This window comes from Tetrahymena thermophila, assembly GCF_000189635.1.
Source record: "Tetrahymena thermophila SB210 genomic scaffold scf_8254648, whole genome shotgun sequence".
NCBI classification, from domain to species: Eukaryota; Ciliophora; class Oligohymenophorea; order Hymenostomatida; family Tetrahymenidae; genus Tetrahymena; species Tetrahymena thermophila.
Window position 1 is genome coordinate 109,755 of NW_002476416.1, and position 15,997 is coordinate 125,751.

A 15,997-nucleotide genomic window follows, 5' to 3' on the forward strand; every position below is an offset into this window, starting at 1 on the left:
ATATATTTTATATTAAACTATAAACATATTTTTACTTATCTAATACTAAGAAAATAAAATATTAATGATAATTTCATATAAAATTCAAAATTTGATGAAAAAATTATTTGAGTGTAGATAATTTAAATAAAATAATAAAATTAATGTTTCAACAAAAATATGTGCTTTAAAAAAAGAAACATAATGCCAAAATATCCTTTAATTTGGAATATTACACTTCAATTTATAATAACCTCATGAATATTTTTTACAAAAATTTTTAATAATTTTTAAATAATTTATTTTTTTAATATAAAAAATAATTAAGCAAAATGCATTTTCATTTTCTCTTTTGGTAAGTAATTTAGAGTGAATTTAAATGAAAATTATTCATTTTATTATATTTTATCATTTCCTAAATTAATTAAAAAGTAATTTTCATAAAAAGTTTAAATGCAATCAAGCTAAAACTATTAGAAATAATTAATCCATACAAAACCTATTTATTTAATAAAAATTTTATTAATTTTAATTTTGAAAAATATTGAATTTATTGAGTTAATTAAATCTCCATAATAGATAATAAAATTTATTTTTTTTGCTTTATTCTTAATTTAATTAATTGAAAAAATAATAAGAAAGCAAATCACCTTATTTCTATAAAATTATGAATTTAATTAATAAATAATATCCTAAATGATAAAAATTACCATTAAAGATATAAAAAACCATAAAATTTTATAGAAAGTTTATTTTATTCGAATTTATTTGATTGATCAAATCAAAAGTATGAATTTAATATAATAAGTTCGAATATAAATTAAAAATTATATTTTATGAATCTTATGTTCATTATAGTTCATTAGCTTACAATAGAGTGTTTTAAAAGATAAATTAAGTCTTTAAGAATTTAAATTATACTCTTACTTTCTTATCTAAAGAAATAAGTATATCATAATTGAAACATCCATTCCTATGTAAAAAAAATGTGTTCATACAGAATAAAATAAATTCAAAAATTCAACAGTAAAATTTAAGTATCAATATCTTAATTTCTAAAAATTTGAATGATATGTATTATATAACAAAAAATATTATCTATTAAATTAATATCAGTAATTGCAAAATGTTACTTTGAGTAAATTAGTTAAAAATTGTTTAAATTTATTATAATTTTATTTCTTAAATGCAACTACTAATTATTTCTGACAAAATACTTTCTTCTTGAAATAGAATTTTATAGTCAATTCTAAAATGATGTAATATTGATCTGGTAAATTGAATCTAATTATCTACTAAAAGCTTCTAAATTTAAAATCTAAAAATAATATTATTTTTATTATCAATTTATGTTTTCAATTATATTTATCAATTCTAACTTAATGCATGTTTTTAAATATTTGAGGTTTATTCAATTTATTAACTGGGGGGGGGTTATATGAGATTTTGTTTTAATTTTTAGATGGGATTACTTTATAAAATTTGATGAAAAAATTATTAAAATGTAAATAATTTAAATAAAATATCCTAAGACTAATGTTTAAACAAATAAATATGTTTTTAATAAAAGAAAAATATATCAAAAAATCCTTTAATTTGAAACATTAATAGTTCAATATTTAATAACCTAATTAACACTTTTTGCAAATATTTTTAAAAATTCTTAAAGAAGTATTTATCTTATACAAATTTATAAGTAAAATAAGAAAGCAAAATATTTTTTCCTGTTCTATACAATTAAATAATTTTTAAGTGAAAACTGTTATATACATATATTTTATTAATTCCCAAAAAATAAATTTATAAATGTTACATAAATTTCATAAAAACTTTCTAAATCTCATCTAATATAAGCTGTTAAAAATGAATTAATTTATAATAAATCTATTTAAAACGTATTTAGAAAATTAATTTTACTTTTAAAAAATAGTGAATTTTTTGTAGTAATTAAATCTTCGTAATATAGAAAAAAATTTACTTTTTTAACTTTTATTCTTAATTTCTTTAATTGAAAACATCTTCTGAAAACAAATTACTTTTTTTCTAAAAAATTTAAAACAAAGTGCTTTTTTAATGGTTTATCGGAACATAAAATAAATTAATAAATGCCATTTTAATTTTAAACTATCCTAAATGATAAAAGTTATTTAAAATAATTTATTAAAATGAAAAGATATCTCTAAGTATTAATGGTTACTATCAAAATGTAATAATTGCTTTATTATATCTATATATAAAACAAGTAGAGATATCAAAAATAATTAATTCTTATACAATTTTTATTAATTTATGTCTATTGATTGATTAAAACAATGAATTTAATTTTATAAATTCTAATTTTAATCAAAAATTATATTTCGTGGCTCTGATTATTATTTCAGGTCCTTAACTTATTGTTGATTATTTTTTGCATGAATTTAAGTAATTAGGAATTTATATTATATCCTAATTTCCATATCTAAGGATAAATAAGTATATCACAATTTAAACACCTTTTACATAAAAAAAATATTTTCATACATAAAGAAAATAGAGTTTAAAATTTAGTAGTAAAATTTAATCACCAATATTTAGTTTTCTAAAAATTAGTATGATATGTATTATAAAATAAAAAATATTACTTACTAAATTAACATCAATAATTGCAAAATGTTACAATCTATTATTATGCTTGAGTTTTTAATTTAAAAATTATTTATTATTTTTAATATATAATTTCATAACTAATTACTAATTAATTCTGACTATATTATTTCTAACTTGAAATCGAATTTTGTAGTGAATTATAAAATGACGACAAATTTACTAGATTAATTTTTACTAATCGTCTTCTAAAATTTACTTGATTTAAAATCTAAAAATAATATTATTTTATTATCTATCAATTCTTTCATTTCTATTTATCACCTCTAATTTAACCCATATTTTTAAATATTTGAGGTTTATAATTAAATGGTTTTATTAATGTGTGCAGATTAATTTTATTACTAAAATTATATTTTTCAATAAATAATATTACAATTTAAGATAAACAATAAAAAAGTTGGTTAAATTTTTCTTTCTTAATAAAAATTTTTTTTTTGGCTTAAAAAAAAATTCTCTATTCTAAATTGAAACTCACCTTGCTTTAAAAACTTAGACATTTAAACTCAAAACATTAAAAAAAATAAAATAAAATCCAAAAAAAAAAAACTAAAAATTTAAGTAAAGTATGAATAGATTGATCCTTTTGAGTATTATCATGCTCATGCCTCTCTGTTTGGCTCAAGATATAAGTGTAGAAAAACTCCTTGCCTATAATAAATGGTCAAGCTAACATCAAAGAGTTTATCTGAATGAACATGAAAAACTATTTAGATAAATGGTTTTCTTTGAGAACTTGTAAAAGGTTAAGGAGCATAACAGTAATCCTAATAACACCTATTCTATCGGTTTAAACTTATTCTCAGATATGACTAAACAAGAATTTGCTGAAAAAATTCTTATGAAATAGGATTTGGTTGACCATTATATGAAAAGTATCAGTTAAAAGGAAACTCATAATGATGTTAATATCGAAACTTAATTGAATTCAAAAAACCTTACTTTAGCTACTTCAATAGACTGGAGAACATAAGGTGCTGTAACGTCAGTTAAATACTAAGGTAACTGTGGTTCGTGCTGGAGTTTCGCTGGAGCTGCCTTAATGGAATCATTTAACTTCATTTAAAACAAAGTTTTAGTTGATTTTTCTGAGCAATAACTTGTTGATTGTGTCATATCTGCAAATGGTTACTAGTCTGAAGGATGTAACGGAGGGTTTTCTTTTGAAACTCTGGATTATGCCTCTAAAGTAGGTATCACTACCCTAGACAATTATCCCTATGTTGAAGTTTAGAAAAAATGTAATATGACTGGCACAAATAATGGCTTTAAGCCTAAATAGTGGATTTAAGTTCCAAGCACTTCAAATGACTTAAAACATGCTTTGAATTTCTCTCCTGTTTCTGTTTATGTTAATGCTTACAATTGGGTTAGTTATTAGTCTGGAATTTACAACGGAAGTGATTAATCTAATATTGTATTTAATCATGAAGTATTAGCTGTTGGCTATGATGAACAAGGGAACTGGATTGTTAAAAATTCTTGGGGCCCCTTTTGGGGTGAACATGGCTATATGAGACTTGCTCCTAACAACACATGTGGTATCTTAAACCATATTTATTAAGTTACTGCTTGAAAAATTTGGATAAGTTATAAAAATTAAAATTTATTAAAATATATTATTCGTATAAAATATAATATTATATAAAATCGTCATTCAAATGTTAAGGTTCGATTAGCTTTAGAAATTAAAATTTATTTAAATTAACATTAAATTAATAAATATTAAAAAATAAGAATCTATATTTCAAAATAGCTTGACAAAAGATATTAAAGTATAGCAATTTGCTTTTTTAAAAATACTTGATCACAGGTAAAGAATGATCATGTTAATAATTTTTTGTTACAAAAGAAAATTTTCTTTAATATTTATAATAGAATTAAAAATAATTATTATTTATTTAGATTTTAAATAGAGTTTGTATTCAAATAAATTAATAAAAATTACAAGAATTTTTTAGATTGAAAATTCTGGAAAATTACTTAAAATATATTTATAAAATTAATTTTACTTTTCAAAATAGTGAATTTATTGTAGTAATTAAATCTCCATAATATTAGTATAAAATTTATTTTTTTTATCTTAATTTCATTAATTTAAAAAAAACTTTTGAAGGCAAATCACTTTTTCCTATAAAATTTAAAACAAAGTATGGAAAGATTTATCAGTAACATATAGTTAATTAATAAAGACCATTTTAATTTAAAACCATCCTAAATGATAAAAATTATTTATAATAATTTATTTAAATGAAATAGATATCTTCTAATGATGTTTCAATAAATTAAGTTAAACCTTTGCTTAATAGTTTAGAAGGTTAGGTACTTGCTTAATCTGAGTATGATTGTAATTTTATAATTGAATTCAAAAAAGAATTAAAATAATAAATATAACAAATTTTATTCGCCATTTAGAATAATTTTAGGATTATATAAATCTAGCCTGCTTCTTAGATCCTAAATTTAAATTTTTAACACTTTATGATCAAAAAGATTATAATAACAAAAACTACTAATATATTTAATAAAATAGATACTCTTGAAAAAATTATTTTAAATTAGCAGCAGCACTCTTATAAATTAAAATTGAAAGAAATCATATGAATAAATATCTAAAAAATAGAAGCTAAGTGATATAGAACTAGTAGAAGAGTATCTATAAAAATTCTAATTTGATTCTATAGAAAAAATGAGCATCTAAAAAGAGATAGACTTATATGTAAATGATATTAATTAAAATTAATATCTTTTAGAATTCTGGAGAGATAATTAAGATAAATATCCTATTTTATCAAAAATTTCTAGGTTTATTTTTTCTATTCCAACAAGCACAGATTCAGTGAGCGTACATTTTCCAAAATGAGCCTTATCACAAATAAATTAAAAAATAGATCTAATAGTGATCTAATAGGAATGTTGACTGACATACCTGAAAATTAACTTAGATAATAACTTTCTCAAAGAAAACTAACTAATTATATAAAATATATTCAAAATAAAAATTTTGATATTGTATTATATTTTCTATTATTTTATCTATTTTTAATAAAGAATATTCAAAATTACAAAAAATAAAATAGAAATATTTTATTAACAAGAATAATAGATTTTAGAATACTTTAATTCACAAATAAAAATGAATAAATAAATAAATTTAGAATGCTGGGCAAAAAAATTTTTTGTTTAATGGTAACAGTTAAGTAAATTTAATATTCCAATAACAAAAATACATCAAAAATATATTTTATTCTAGTAAGTACGCATTCTCACTATCATTTATTTCCAGTATATAGTTCCTACTATAAATTTAAGTATGCATTTGAAATAAAAATATTAATATTTAATAATGAAGGTTACACTAACTTTTTGTGATTTCTCTAACATAAAGTAAATTTATAAATTCATATAATTTATTTGTTCTTTTTATCTACTTATAATTAAATTAATTTCCTTTAATTGCTATTCAATATTTTTGAAAGAAAAAAAATAAATGATATAATAGATTATATATTATAATGAATTAGAAGAAGTAATTATTTATTTTTTTATCAATATACTTTAAATTTATTTTTACTAATTTTAAAAGTTTTTAAATTCTTAGCATTAATCTCATTAGGTTCTCCATATTGATCTGAAGTATATTTAATTTATAAATATGATTAATATAAATAATATTTTCTACGTATTTAACTTTCAGTTTATTAAAAAGTTTTTTTCTAAAAGAAATTATAGTCTAGATTAGTAAATTTTATTTACTAATGTTTTTTAATTATTTTAACTTATTTTAAATTAAATTTTTTAAATTTATAATCCATTTTTTATTGATTTTTTCCTTCTAAAACTTATACTTGAGAAAAACAGTTTAATTGTTTTAGACTGTGGTATTTTTACTAAAAAAATTCAATTTAAAACAATATAGCACTTTTATTTTATTTTTTTATATTTTACTTTATTTACTTTTCTTTTTTTATTGTAATTGTTTGTGTTTTTTTTTATCTTTCTTAATTTAATTCATTTTTTTATTTTCAATAATTATTTTGTTATTTTTAATTAATTTCTTATTATTTCATATTATTTTTTTATTTTTCCTTCAAATAACTAGTTAATTATATAATTTTTCTTCAATATTAAAAAGATTTAAGAAAATTGATGATTAAGGTGTATCAGGCTTATGTTCTGCTTAAGCAAACTGCTCTAATCTATCAAATTTTACACTATCTATTTGGTAAAAACAGTTTATTTGTTTTCGATTGTGATATTGCTATTTATAAAAATGAATTTAAAAAATAAAATTTTTTTAATTATTTATTAGTTTTTCATTTGATTTACTTTTCTTTTCCTTTTTTATTTAAATTGTGTTTTCTTTTCTGTTATCTTTCTTTATTAAACTCATTTTTTTATTTTCAAAAAAAAAATTTATTATTTTTTATTTAATTTCTTATTATTTCATATTATTTCTTCATTTTTTCCTTCTAATAACTAGTTAATTATTATATTTTTTCATCAATATTAAAAAGTAAGAACAAAATTGGTGGTAGAATAGAATAGAAATACTCGCACATATAAATGCACTCAGAATACAACTTAAAATAAAAATTTTTTTTTTTATTTATTATATTTATATGTATTTTTGTTTGTTTTTTTTTTGTATTTATTAGGTCTTTAAATATATTATTTTTGATTTTTCTATGAAAAAAAAAGAAAAAAAAAAAAAAAATGTTTACCTCCGGTAAACATTATCCCGGAACTCCCCACCCACCTTAGTGCTTACATGTAGAGATATCAAAAACCATTAATTTTTATACAAAGTTTATTTAATTTGTGGCTTTTGATTGATCAAAACCATAAATTTAATTAATAAATTCAAATATAAATCAAAAATTATATTTCATAACTCTGGTAATTATTTCAGATCATTAACTTTTTTTGAGTGATTTTGTACATAAATTTAAGTAATTAGGAATTTATATTTTTTCCTATTTCCATATCTATGGGAAATAAGTATATCATAATTTAAACAACTTTTTCAATGTAAAAAAAATATTTTCATACAAAACAAAATAGTTTAAAATTTAGCAGTAAAATTTAATCTCCAATATTTTGTTTTCTAAAAATTTGTTTGATATATTATAAAAAATAAAAAATATTATTTACAAATTAGCATCAATAATTGCAAAATTTTACAATCTATTATATTTTTTGAATATACAGTAAAAAATTATTTATTCTAATCAAAATTTTATTTCATATCTTTTATTACTAATTAATTCTGATTATATTACTTCTAACTTGAAACAGAATTTTATAGTTAATTTTAAAATTACAACACATTTATCTGATAAGTTTTATCTAATCATCTTTTAAAACTATCTTGATTTTAAATCTAAAAATAATATTATTTTATTATCTATTAATTCTTTCAATTATATTTATCACCTCTAATTTAACCCATATTTTTAAATATTTGAGGCTTATAATTAAATGATTGTATTAATGTATGCAGATTAATTTTATTACTAAAATTGTATCTTTCAATAAATAAAATTAAAATTTAAGTTAAACAGTAAATTAGCTAACTAAACTTTTCTTAATAAATTAAAAAATTAGTTTTTGCTTATAAAAAATTCACTATTCCTAATTAAAATTCGCCACGCTTTATAGACTTAGACATTTTTACTAAAAACATTAAAGAATAAAAAAATAAAATACAAAAAAAAACTTCTTGCTTATAATAAATGCTCAAGTTAACATCAAAGAATTTATCTGAATGAACATGAAAACTATTTAGATAAATGGTTTTCTTTGAGAACTTGTAAAAGATTAAGGAACATAACAGTAATCTTAATAACACCTATTCTACCCATTTAAACTAATTCTGAGATATGACTAAAGTAGAATTTACTGAAAAAATTCTTATGAAATAAGATTTGGTTGACCATTTAATGAATGGAATCAGTTAAGAGGCAACTCATAATGATGTTAATAATGAAAATTAACTGAATTCAAAAAGCCTTACTTTAGCTGCTTCAATAGACTGGAGAGAAAAAGGTCCTGTAACATCAATTGTGGTTCATGCTAGTTTCTCTGCAGCTGGCTTAATGGAGCCATTTAACTATGCTTTGCTATATATATATTTGTAAAACATGAAGAGATATCAAATTCATTAATTTTTATACAACGTTCATGTAATTTGTGGCTATTTGATTAATCAAAGTCATGAATTTAATTTAATAAATTTGAATTTTAATCAATAATTTTATTTGTGGCTATGGTTCTTATTTCAGATCATTAACTATAGTTGAATGTTTATCCATTAATTTAAGTAATTAGGAATTTATACTTTATGCTAACTCCTTTATCTAAGAAGAAATAAGTATCTCATAATTTGGACATCTTTTTACATGTAAAAAAAATATTTTCATACATAAAGAAAACAGAATCTAAAATTACAAATAAAATTTCATCTCCAATATATAGTTTTCTAAAAATTAGTATGATATGTATTATAAAATAAAAATATTACTTATTAAATTAATATCAATAATTGTAAAATGTTACTATTTATTATTTAGTTTGAGTTTTTAGGTTAAAAATTGCTTATTCTTATCAAAATTTTATTTCATAATTAAATAACTAATTAATCTTGACAATATTATTTCTAACTTCAAATAGAATTTTATAGTTAATTCTAAAATGATAACACATTGATCTAATAAATTATATCTAATCATCTTTTAAAATTTTTTTGATTTAAAATCTAAAAATAATATTATTTTATTCTTTATCATTTCTTTCAATATTGTTTATGACCTTTAATTTAATCCATATTTTTAAATATTTGAGACTTATAATTAAATTGTTTTATTAACGTATGCAGATTAATTTTATTACTAAAATTATATTTTCCAATAAATAGAATTGCCAGATATGACTAAAGAAGAATTTACTGAAAAAATTGATATGAAATAGGATTTGGTTGACCATTTAATGATTAGAGTTAGTTAAGAGGCAACTCATAATAATGTAAATAGAGAAGCTTAACTGAATTCAAAAGCCCCACTTTAGCTGCTTCAATAGACTGGAGAACAAAAGGTGCTGTAACATCAGTTAAGAATTAAGGTAATTGTGGTTCATGCTGGAGTTTCTCTGCAGCTGGCTTAATGGAGTCATTTAACTTCATTTAAAACAAAGCTTTAGTTGATTTTTCTGAGTAATAACTCCTTGATTGTGTCATCCCTGCAAACGGTTACAATATTCATGGATGTGAAGGATGGCCTGCTTACTGTGTAGAATATGCCTCCAAAGTAAGTATCACTACCTTAAAGAACTATCCCTATGTTAGAGTTTAGAATAAGTGTAATGTGACTGGTACAAATAATGGTTTTAAGCCTAAAAAGTGGAATTAAGTTCCTAACACTTCAAATGACTTAAAAAGTGTTTTGAATTTCTCTCCTGTTTCTGTTCTTGTTGATGCTAACAATTGGGATGGTTATTAGTCTGGAATTTTCAACGGGTGCGATTAATCTCTTATTATTCTTAACCATGCTGTATTAGCTGTTGGCTATGACAAACAAGGTAACTGGATTGTTAAAAACTCTTGGGGCCCTTATTGGGGTGAAAATGGTTATATGAGACTTGCTCCTAACAACACCTGCAGTATCCTAAAATATAATATTTAAATTACTGCTTGAAAAATTTGGATAAACTATTATAAATTAAAATTTATGAAAATATAGGGTTGGACAAAATAATTGAACATTAATAAAAGTATCTGAAGGGTATCTCTGATAAATTTTATATTATGATATTTAGATTTATCATCAAAAATTATATATGAATATATACATGATATTAACAAATTCTTACTTACTATTAGATTCCTTAAAAAACAATGAAATTGAAATTTATATTATAAATGTGTTTAAAAAACAAGTCAAAAAAATCCAGTGTCAGACCACACTTTTCTCTTTATATAATGAATGACCTAATTTATACTTTTTGCAAAAATTTTAAATAATTTTTAAATTATTTATTTTGTACAAATTTATAAGTAAAATAATAAAGCAAAATCATTTTTCCTGTTCTAGACAGGTAGTATTTTTATAGTAAATTTAAATGAAAATTCTTCATATAAATATACTTTATTATTTCCCAAGCTAAATCTCAAGATAAAATTATAAGTAATACATAATTTCCATAAAAAATTATTAAATACTATCAAGCATAAGCTGTTAAAAATGAATAAATGAAAACTAAACTTATATAAAATATATTTATAAAATTAATTTTACTTTTGAAAAATAATGAATTTATAATAGTAATTAAATCTCCATAGTATAGAATAATTTACTTTTTTTGTTTTTATTCTTAATTTCATTAATTGAAAAAATCTTCTGAAAACTAATCACTTTTTCCTATAAAATTTAAAACAAAGTATGGAGTAACATAGAGTTAATTAATAAATATCATTTTAATTTTAAACTATCCAAAATGATAAAAGTTATTTATAATAGTCTATTTAAATGAAATAGATATCTTGAAGTATTAATGTCACTAGTGATGTGTAGTAGATGCTTTGTTATATCTATTTATAAAACATGTAGAGATATTAAAAATCATTAATTTTTATCCAAAGTTTATTTAATTTCTGGCTATTTGATATATCAAAACCATGAATTTAATTTAATAAAAATAAGTATAAATCAAAAATTTTACTTCATGGCTTTGGCTTTTATTTCAGACCATTAACTTATATTTGAGTGTTTTTATGTATAAATTTAAGTAATTAAGAATTTATATTATCATAATTTCCCCTTTTAAATGTAAAAAAAATATTTTCATAATTAAAGAAAATAGAGTCTAAAATTCAGAAGTAAAACTTATTCTCCAATATTTTGTTTTCTAAAAATTAGTATTATATGTATTATTAAATAAAACATATTATTTACTAAATTAGCATCATATTTTTGCAAAATGTTACAATCTATTATTTTGTTTGAGTTTTTATGTTGTAAATTGATTATCCTTATCAAAATTTTATTACATAGTTTTTATTACTAAGTAATTCTGATAAAATAATTTCTAACTTGAAATAGAATTTTATAGTGAATTCTGTAATGAGGGTAAATAGATCTGATAAATTTTATCTAATCATCTTTTAAAATTTTTTTGATTTAAATATAAAAAATACACTATTCCAAATTGAAATCCTCCATGCTTTATATAGTTAGCATTTTTACTCAAAACATTAAAGAATAAAAAATAAAAATAAAACTAAAACTTTAAGTAAAATATGAATAAATTTATCCTTTTGAGTATTATCATGCTCATGCCTCTCTGTTTTGCTCAAGATATAAGTGTAGAAAAACTTCTTGCTTATAATAAATGGTCAAGCTAACATCAAAGAGTTTATCTGAATGAACATGAAAAACTATTTAGACAAATGGTTTTCTTTGAGAACATGTAAAAGATTTAGGAACATAACAGTGATCCTAATAACACCTATTCTACCCATTTAAACTAATTCTCAGATATGACTAAAGAAGAATTTGTAGAAAAAATTCTTATGAAATAGGATTTGGTTGACCATTTTATGAAAGGAATCAATTAAGAGACAACTCATAGTGATTCTAATAATAAGGAAACTTAATTGAATTCAAAAAGCCTTACTTTAGCTGATTCAATAGACTGGAGAACAAAAGGTGCTGTAACATCAGTTAAAAATTAAGGTGATTGTGGTTCATGCTGGACTTTCTCTGCAGCTGGCTTAATGGAGTCATTTAACTTCATTAAAAACAATGTTTTAGTTGATTTTTCTGAGTAATAACTGCTTGACTGTGTCTACTTTACAAGGGGTTACAACTCTTATGGATGTTCTGGAGGATGGCCTGATTAATGTCTGAATTATGCCTCCAAAATAGGTATCACTACCCTAGACAAGTATCCCTATGTTGGAGTTATGACCAATTGTAGAGGGAGTGGTACAAATAATGGCTTTAAGCCTAAAAGCTGGATTTAAATTCCTAACACTTCTAATGACTTAAAAAGTGCTTTGAATTTCTCTCCTGTTTCTGTTCTTGTTGATGCTTCCACTTTGGGTATTTATAAATCTGGAATTTTCAACGGATGTGATTAATCTAATATTAGTCTTAATCACGCTGTATTAGCTGTTGGCTATGACTAACAAGGAAACTGGATTATTAAAAATTCTTGGGGCACCTAATGGGGTGAGAATGGCTATATGAGACTTGCTGCTAACAATACATGCGGTATCTTAAGCTATAATTTTTAAATTACTGCTTGAAAAATCTGGATAAGCTATTATAATTCAAATATATTATTCGTATAAACTATTATTTTATATAAAATAGTAATTCAAATATTAAGATTCGATTAGTTTTAAAAATACAAATTTATTTAAATTAACATTAAATTTATAAATATTAAAAAATAATAATTTATATTTCAAAATAGCTTGACAAAATATATTAAAGTAAGTTTATTTTATAAAAAAAGTTCAACAAAAATTAACTATAAAATTAATTATAGCACTTCCAGGATTATAATTATCGTGTAGCGCTCGGCAAGAATAGTTATCTTGAAATTGCTGAAATAGTTTAATTGTTTTTAAGAATATTAATATTAAAATTAAATATCTAAGCTCTTTTTTATTATTTTTTAAATAAAATTTATAATTTAACACCCAGAATATCACACAAAATTTGTAAAGTGGGTGGGTGTTAATTGATAAGAGCTTACAGTATTTAAGATTTTTATGTTAACATATATTTAGCTAGATAATATTAAGTAAGAACATTTTTAAGTTAATTTCAAATAAAATTCAAAATTCGACAAAAAATTATTAAAATATAAATAATTTAAATAAAATACCATAAGACTAAAGTATAAACATGTAAGTATGTATGCCTTTAATAAAAGAAAAATATATCAAAATATCCTTTAATTTGAATTATTATGATGCGATATATACTGACCTAATTAATACTTTTCTTAAAGAATTTATTTTATTCAAATTTATAAGTAAAATAATAAAGCAAAATCCTTTTTCCTGTTTTACACTAAGTAATTTTATAGTCACTTTAAATGAAAATTCTTCATATAAATATACTTTATTAATTCCCAAGTTAAAGCTAAATATAAAATTATAAGTAATACATAATTTCCATAAAACTTTCTAAATGCAATCAAGCAAAGGTTGTTAAAAATAAATAAATGAATGAATACTAAATTTATTTAAAATATATTTATAAAATTAATTTTACTTTTGAAGAATAATGAATTTACTGTAGTAATAAATTCTCCATAATATAGAATAAAATATATTTTTTTAGTTTTCATTCTGAATTTTATCAATTGAAAAAATCTTCTGGAAGCAAATAACTTTTTTTCTATAAAATTTAAAACAAAATATGGAAAGATTTATCATTAACATAAAATTAGTTAATAAATTTTAAATGAAATAGGTATCTCGAAGTGTTGATGGTTAGTATAGATATGTAATAGATGCTTTGCTATATCTATTTATAAAACATTTAGAGATATCAAAACCATTCATTTTTATACAAAGTTTATTTAATTTGTGGATTTTGATAGATCTAAACCATAAATTTAATTTAATAAATTCAAATATAAATCAATAATTATATTTCATAATTCTCGTAATTATTTCAGATCATTAAATTTTTTTGAGTGTTTTTGTACATAAATCTGAATAATTAGGAATTTATATTTTTTCCTATTTCCATATCTAAGGGAAATAAGTATATCATAATTTAAACAACTTTTTCCGTGTAAAAAAAATATTTTCATACATAAAGAAAATAGAGTTTAAAATTTAGCAGTAAAATTTAATCTCCGATATTTTATTTTCTAAAAATTATATAGTTTGATATATTTTATAAAATAAAAAATATTATTTACAAATTAGCATCAATAATTGCAAAATGTTACAATCTATTTTATTCTTTGAGTAGACAGTAAAAAATTATTTATTCAAATCAAAATTTTATTTCATATCTTTTATTACTAATTAATTCTGATTATATAACTTCTAACTTGAAATAGAATTTTATAGTTAATTTTAAAATTACAACACATTTATCTGATAAGTTTTATCTAATCATCTTTTAAAACTATCTTGATTTTAAATCTAAAAATAATATTATTTTATTATCTATTAATTCTTTCAATTATATTTATCACCTCTAATTTAACCCATATTTTTAAATATTTGAGGCTTATAATTAAATGATTGTATTAATGTATGCAGATTAATTTTATTACTAAAATTGTATCTTTCAATAAATAAAATTATAATTTAAGATAAACAATAAATTAGCTGGCTAAACTTTTCTTAATAAATTAAAAAATTAGTTTTTGCTTATAAAAATTCACTATTCCTAATTAAAATTCGCCACGCTTAACAGACTTAGACATTTTTACTAAAAACATTAAAGAATAAAAAAATCAAATTGAAAACTATTTAGATATAGCACTTTGCAATTTTAAAAAATAGTCATCGCTATTTATTAGCGATGATTTAAATTTTATTTTCTGATATATTTTGATGTATTAAATGAAAAATAGTATGTCATCAAAATATTTATAAATTTTGCGGAAAGCCAACTTATATTATATTTATTATATAAAGGGGTTTCCAAGTCGCTGAAATGACCTATATATAGGTAAGTAATTTTATAGTAAATTTAAATGAGAATTCTTCATTAATATATTTTATTAATTTCTAAAAATAAAATTATAAATAATACATAATTTCATAAAAACTTTCAAAATAAACCAATGTTAAAAATGAATTAACGAATGAATACTAAACCTATTTAAAATATATTTATAAAATTAATTTTATTTTTTAAAAATAGTGAATTTATTGTGTTAATTAAATCTCTATGATATATGATAGAGAATAAAATTTATTTTTTTAGCTTTTATTCTTAGTTTCATTTATTGAAAAAATATTCTAAAAGTAAATCACTTTTTTTCTATAAAATTTAAAACAAAATGTTTAAAGGTTATAATTAGTTAATAAATGCCATTTTAATTTTAAATTATCCTAAATGATAAAAATTATTTAAAAAAGCTTATTTAAATGAAATAGATATGTCTAAGTATTAATGGTTACTATTAAAATGTAATGATTCTTTGTTATATGTATTTGTAAAACATGTAGAGATATCAAAAATCATTAATTTTTATACAATTTTTATGTAATTTTTCGCTATTTGATTGATGAAAATCATGAATTTAATTTAATAAATTTGAATTTTAACCAAAAATTTTATTTGTGGCTATGGTTCATATTTCAGATCATTAACTTTAGTTGAATGTTTTTCCATGA

At 20.1% G+C, this 15,997-nt stretch overlaps 5 protein-coding genes across 5 annotated transcripts in view; 3 read left to right on the top strand and 2 right to left on the bottom strand. All coding sequences in view use genetic code 6, as the record gives it.

Moving 5' to 3' along the window:
* The window catches only part of TTHERM_00878230 (hypothetical protein), a gene marked incomplete at both ends in the record, with an annotated part of 411 nt that extends 384 nt beyond the window's left edge, over positions 1 to 27 (bottom strand). Inside the window, one exon of the mRNA XM_001016074.3 lies at positions 1 to 27. This exon is cut by the window's left edge and continues 169 nt beyond it. Coding sequence (XP_001016074.3) covers positions 1 to 27 — 27 coding nt within the window.
* A 3,163-nt stretch (positions 28 to 3,190) lies between these two features.
* Positions 3,191 to 4,198, top strand: TTHERM_00879230 (papain family cysteine protease; the record flags this gene model as incomplete). The annotated part of the gene is made up of 1 exon (XM_001016075.1): positions 3,191 to 4,198. One exon carries the CDS (start codon positions 3,191 to 3,193, stop codon positions 4,196 to 4,198), a length of 1,008 nt encoding a protein of 335 aa, XP_001016075.1.
* Positions 4,199 to 6,085: 1,887 nt separating this feature from the next.
* Positions 6,086 to 6,637, bottom strand: TTHERM_000879249 (transmembrane protein, putative; the record flags this gene model as incomplete). The annotated part of the gene is made up of 1 exon (XM_012797642.1): positions 6,086 to 6,637. The coding sequence occupies one exon, from the start codon at positions 6,635 to 6,637 to the stop codon at positions 6,086 to 6,088; it is 552 nt and encodes a 183-aa protein (XP_012653096.1).
* A 1,867-nt stretch (positions 6,638 to 8,504) lies between these two features.
* Positions 8,505 to 10,313, top strand: TTHERM_00879250 (papain family cysteine protease; the record flags this gene model as incomplete). Its single annotated transcript, XM_001016077.2, has 2 exons — positions 8,505 to 8,807; positions 9,618 to 10,313. 2 exons carry the CDS (start codon positions 8,505 to 8,507, stop codon positions 10,311 to 10,313), a joined length of 999 nt encoding a protein of 332 aa, XP_001016077.2.
* A 1,601-nt stretch (positions 10,314 to 11,914) lies between these two features.
* TTHERM_00879270 (papain family cysteine protease) lies at positions 11,915 to 12,925 on the top strand (the record flags this gene model as incomplete). The annotated part of the gene is made up of 1 exon (XM_001016079.1): positions 11,915 to 12,925. One exon carries the CDS (start codon positions 11,915 to 11,917, stop codon positions 12,923 to 12,925), a length of 1,011 nt encoding a protein of 336 aa, XP_001016079.1.
* Between the last annotated feature and the right edge of the window lie 3,072 nt (positions 12,926 to 15,997).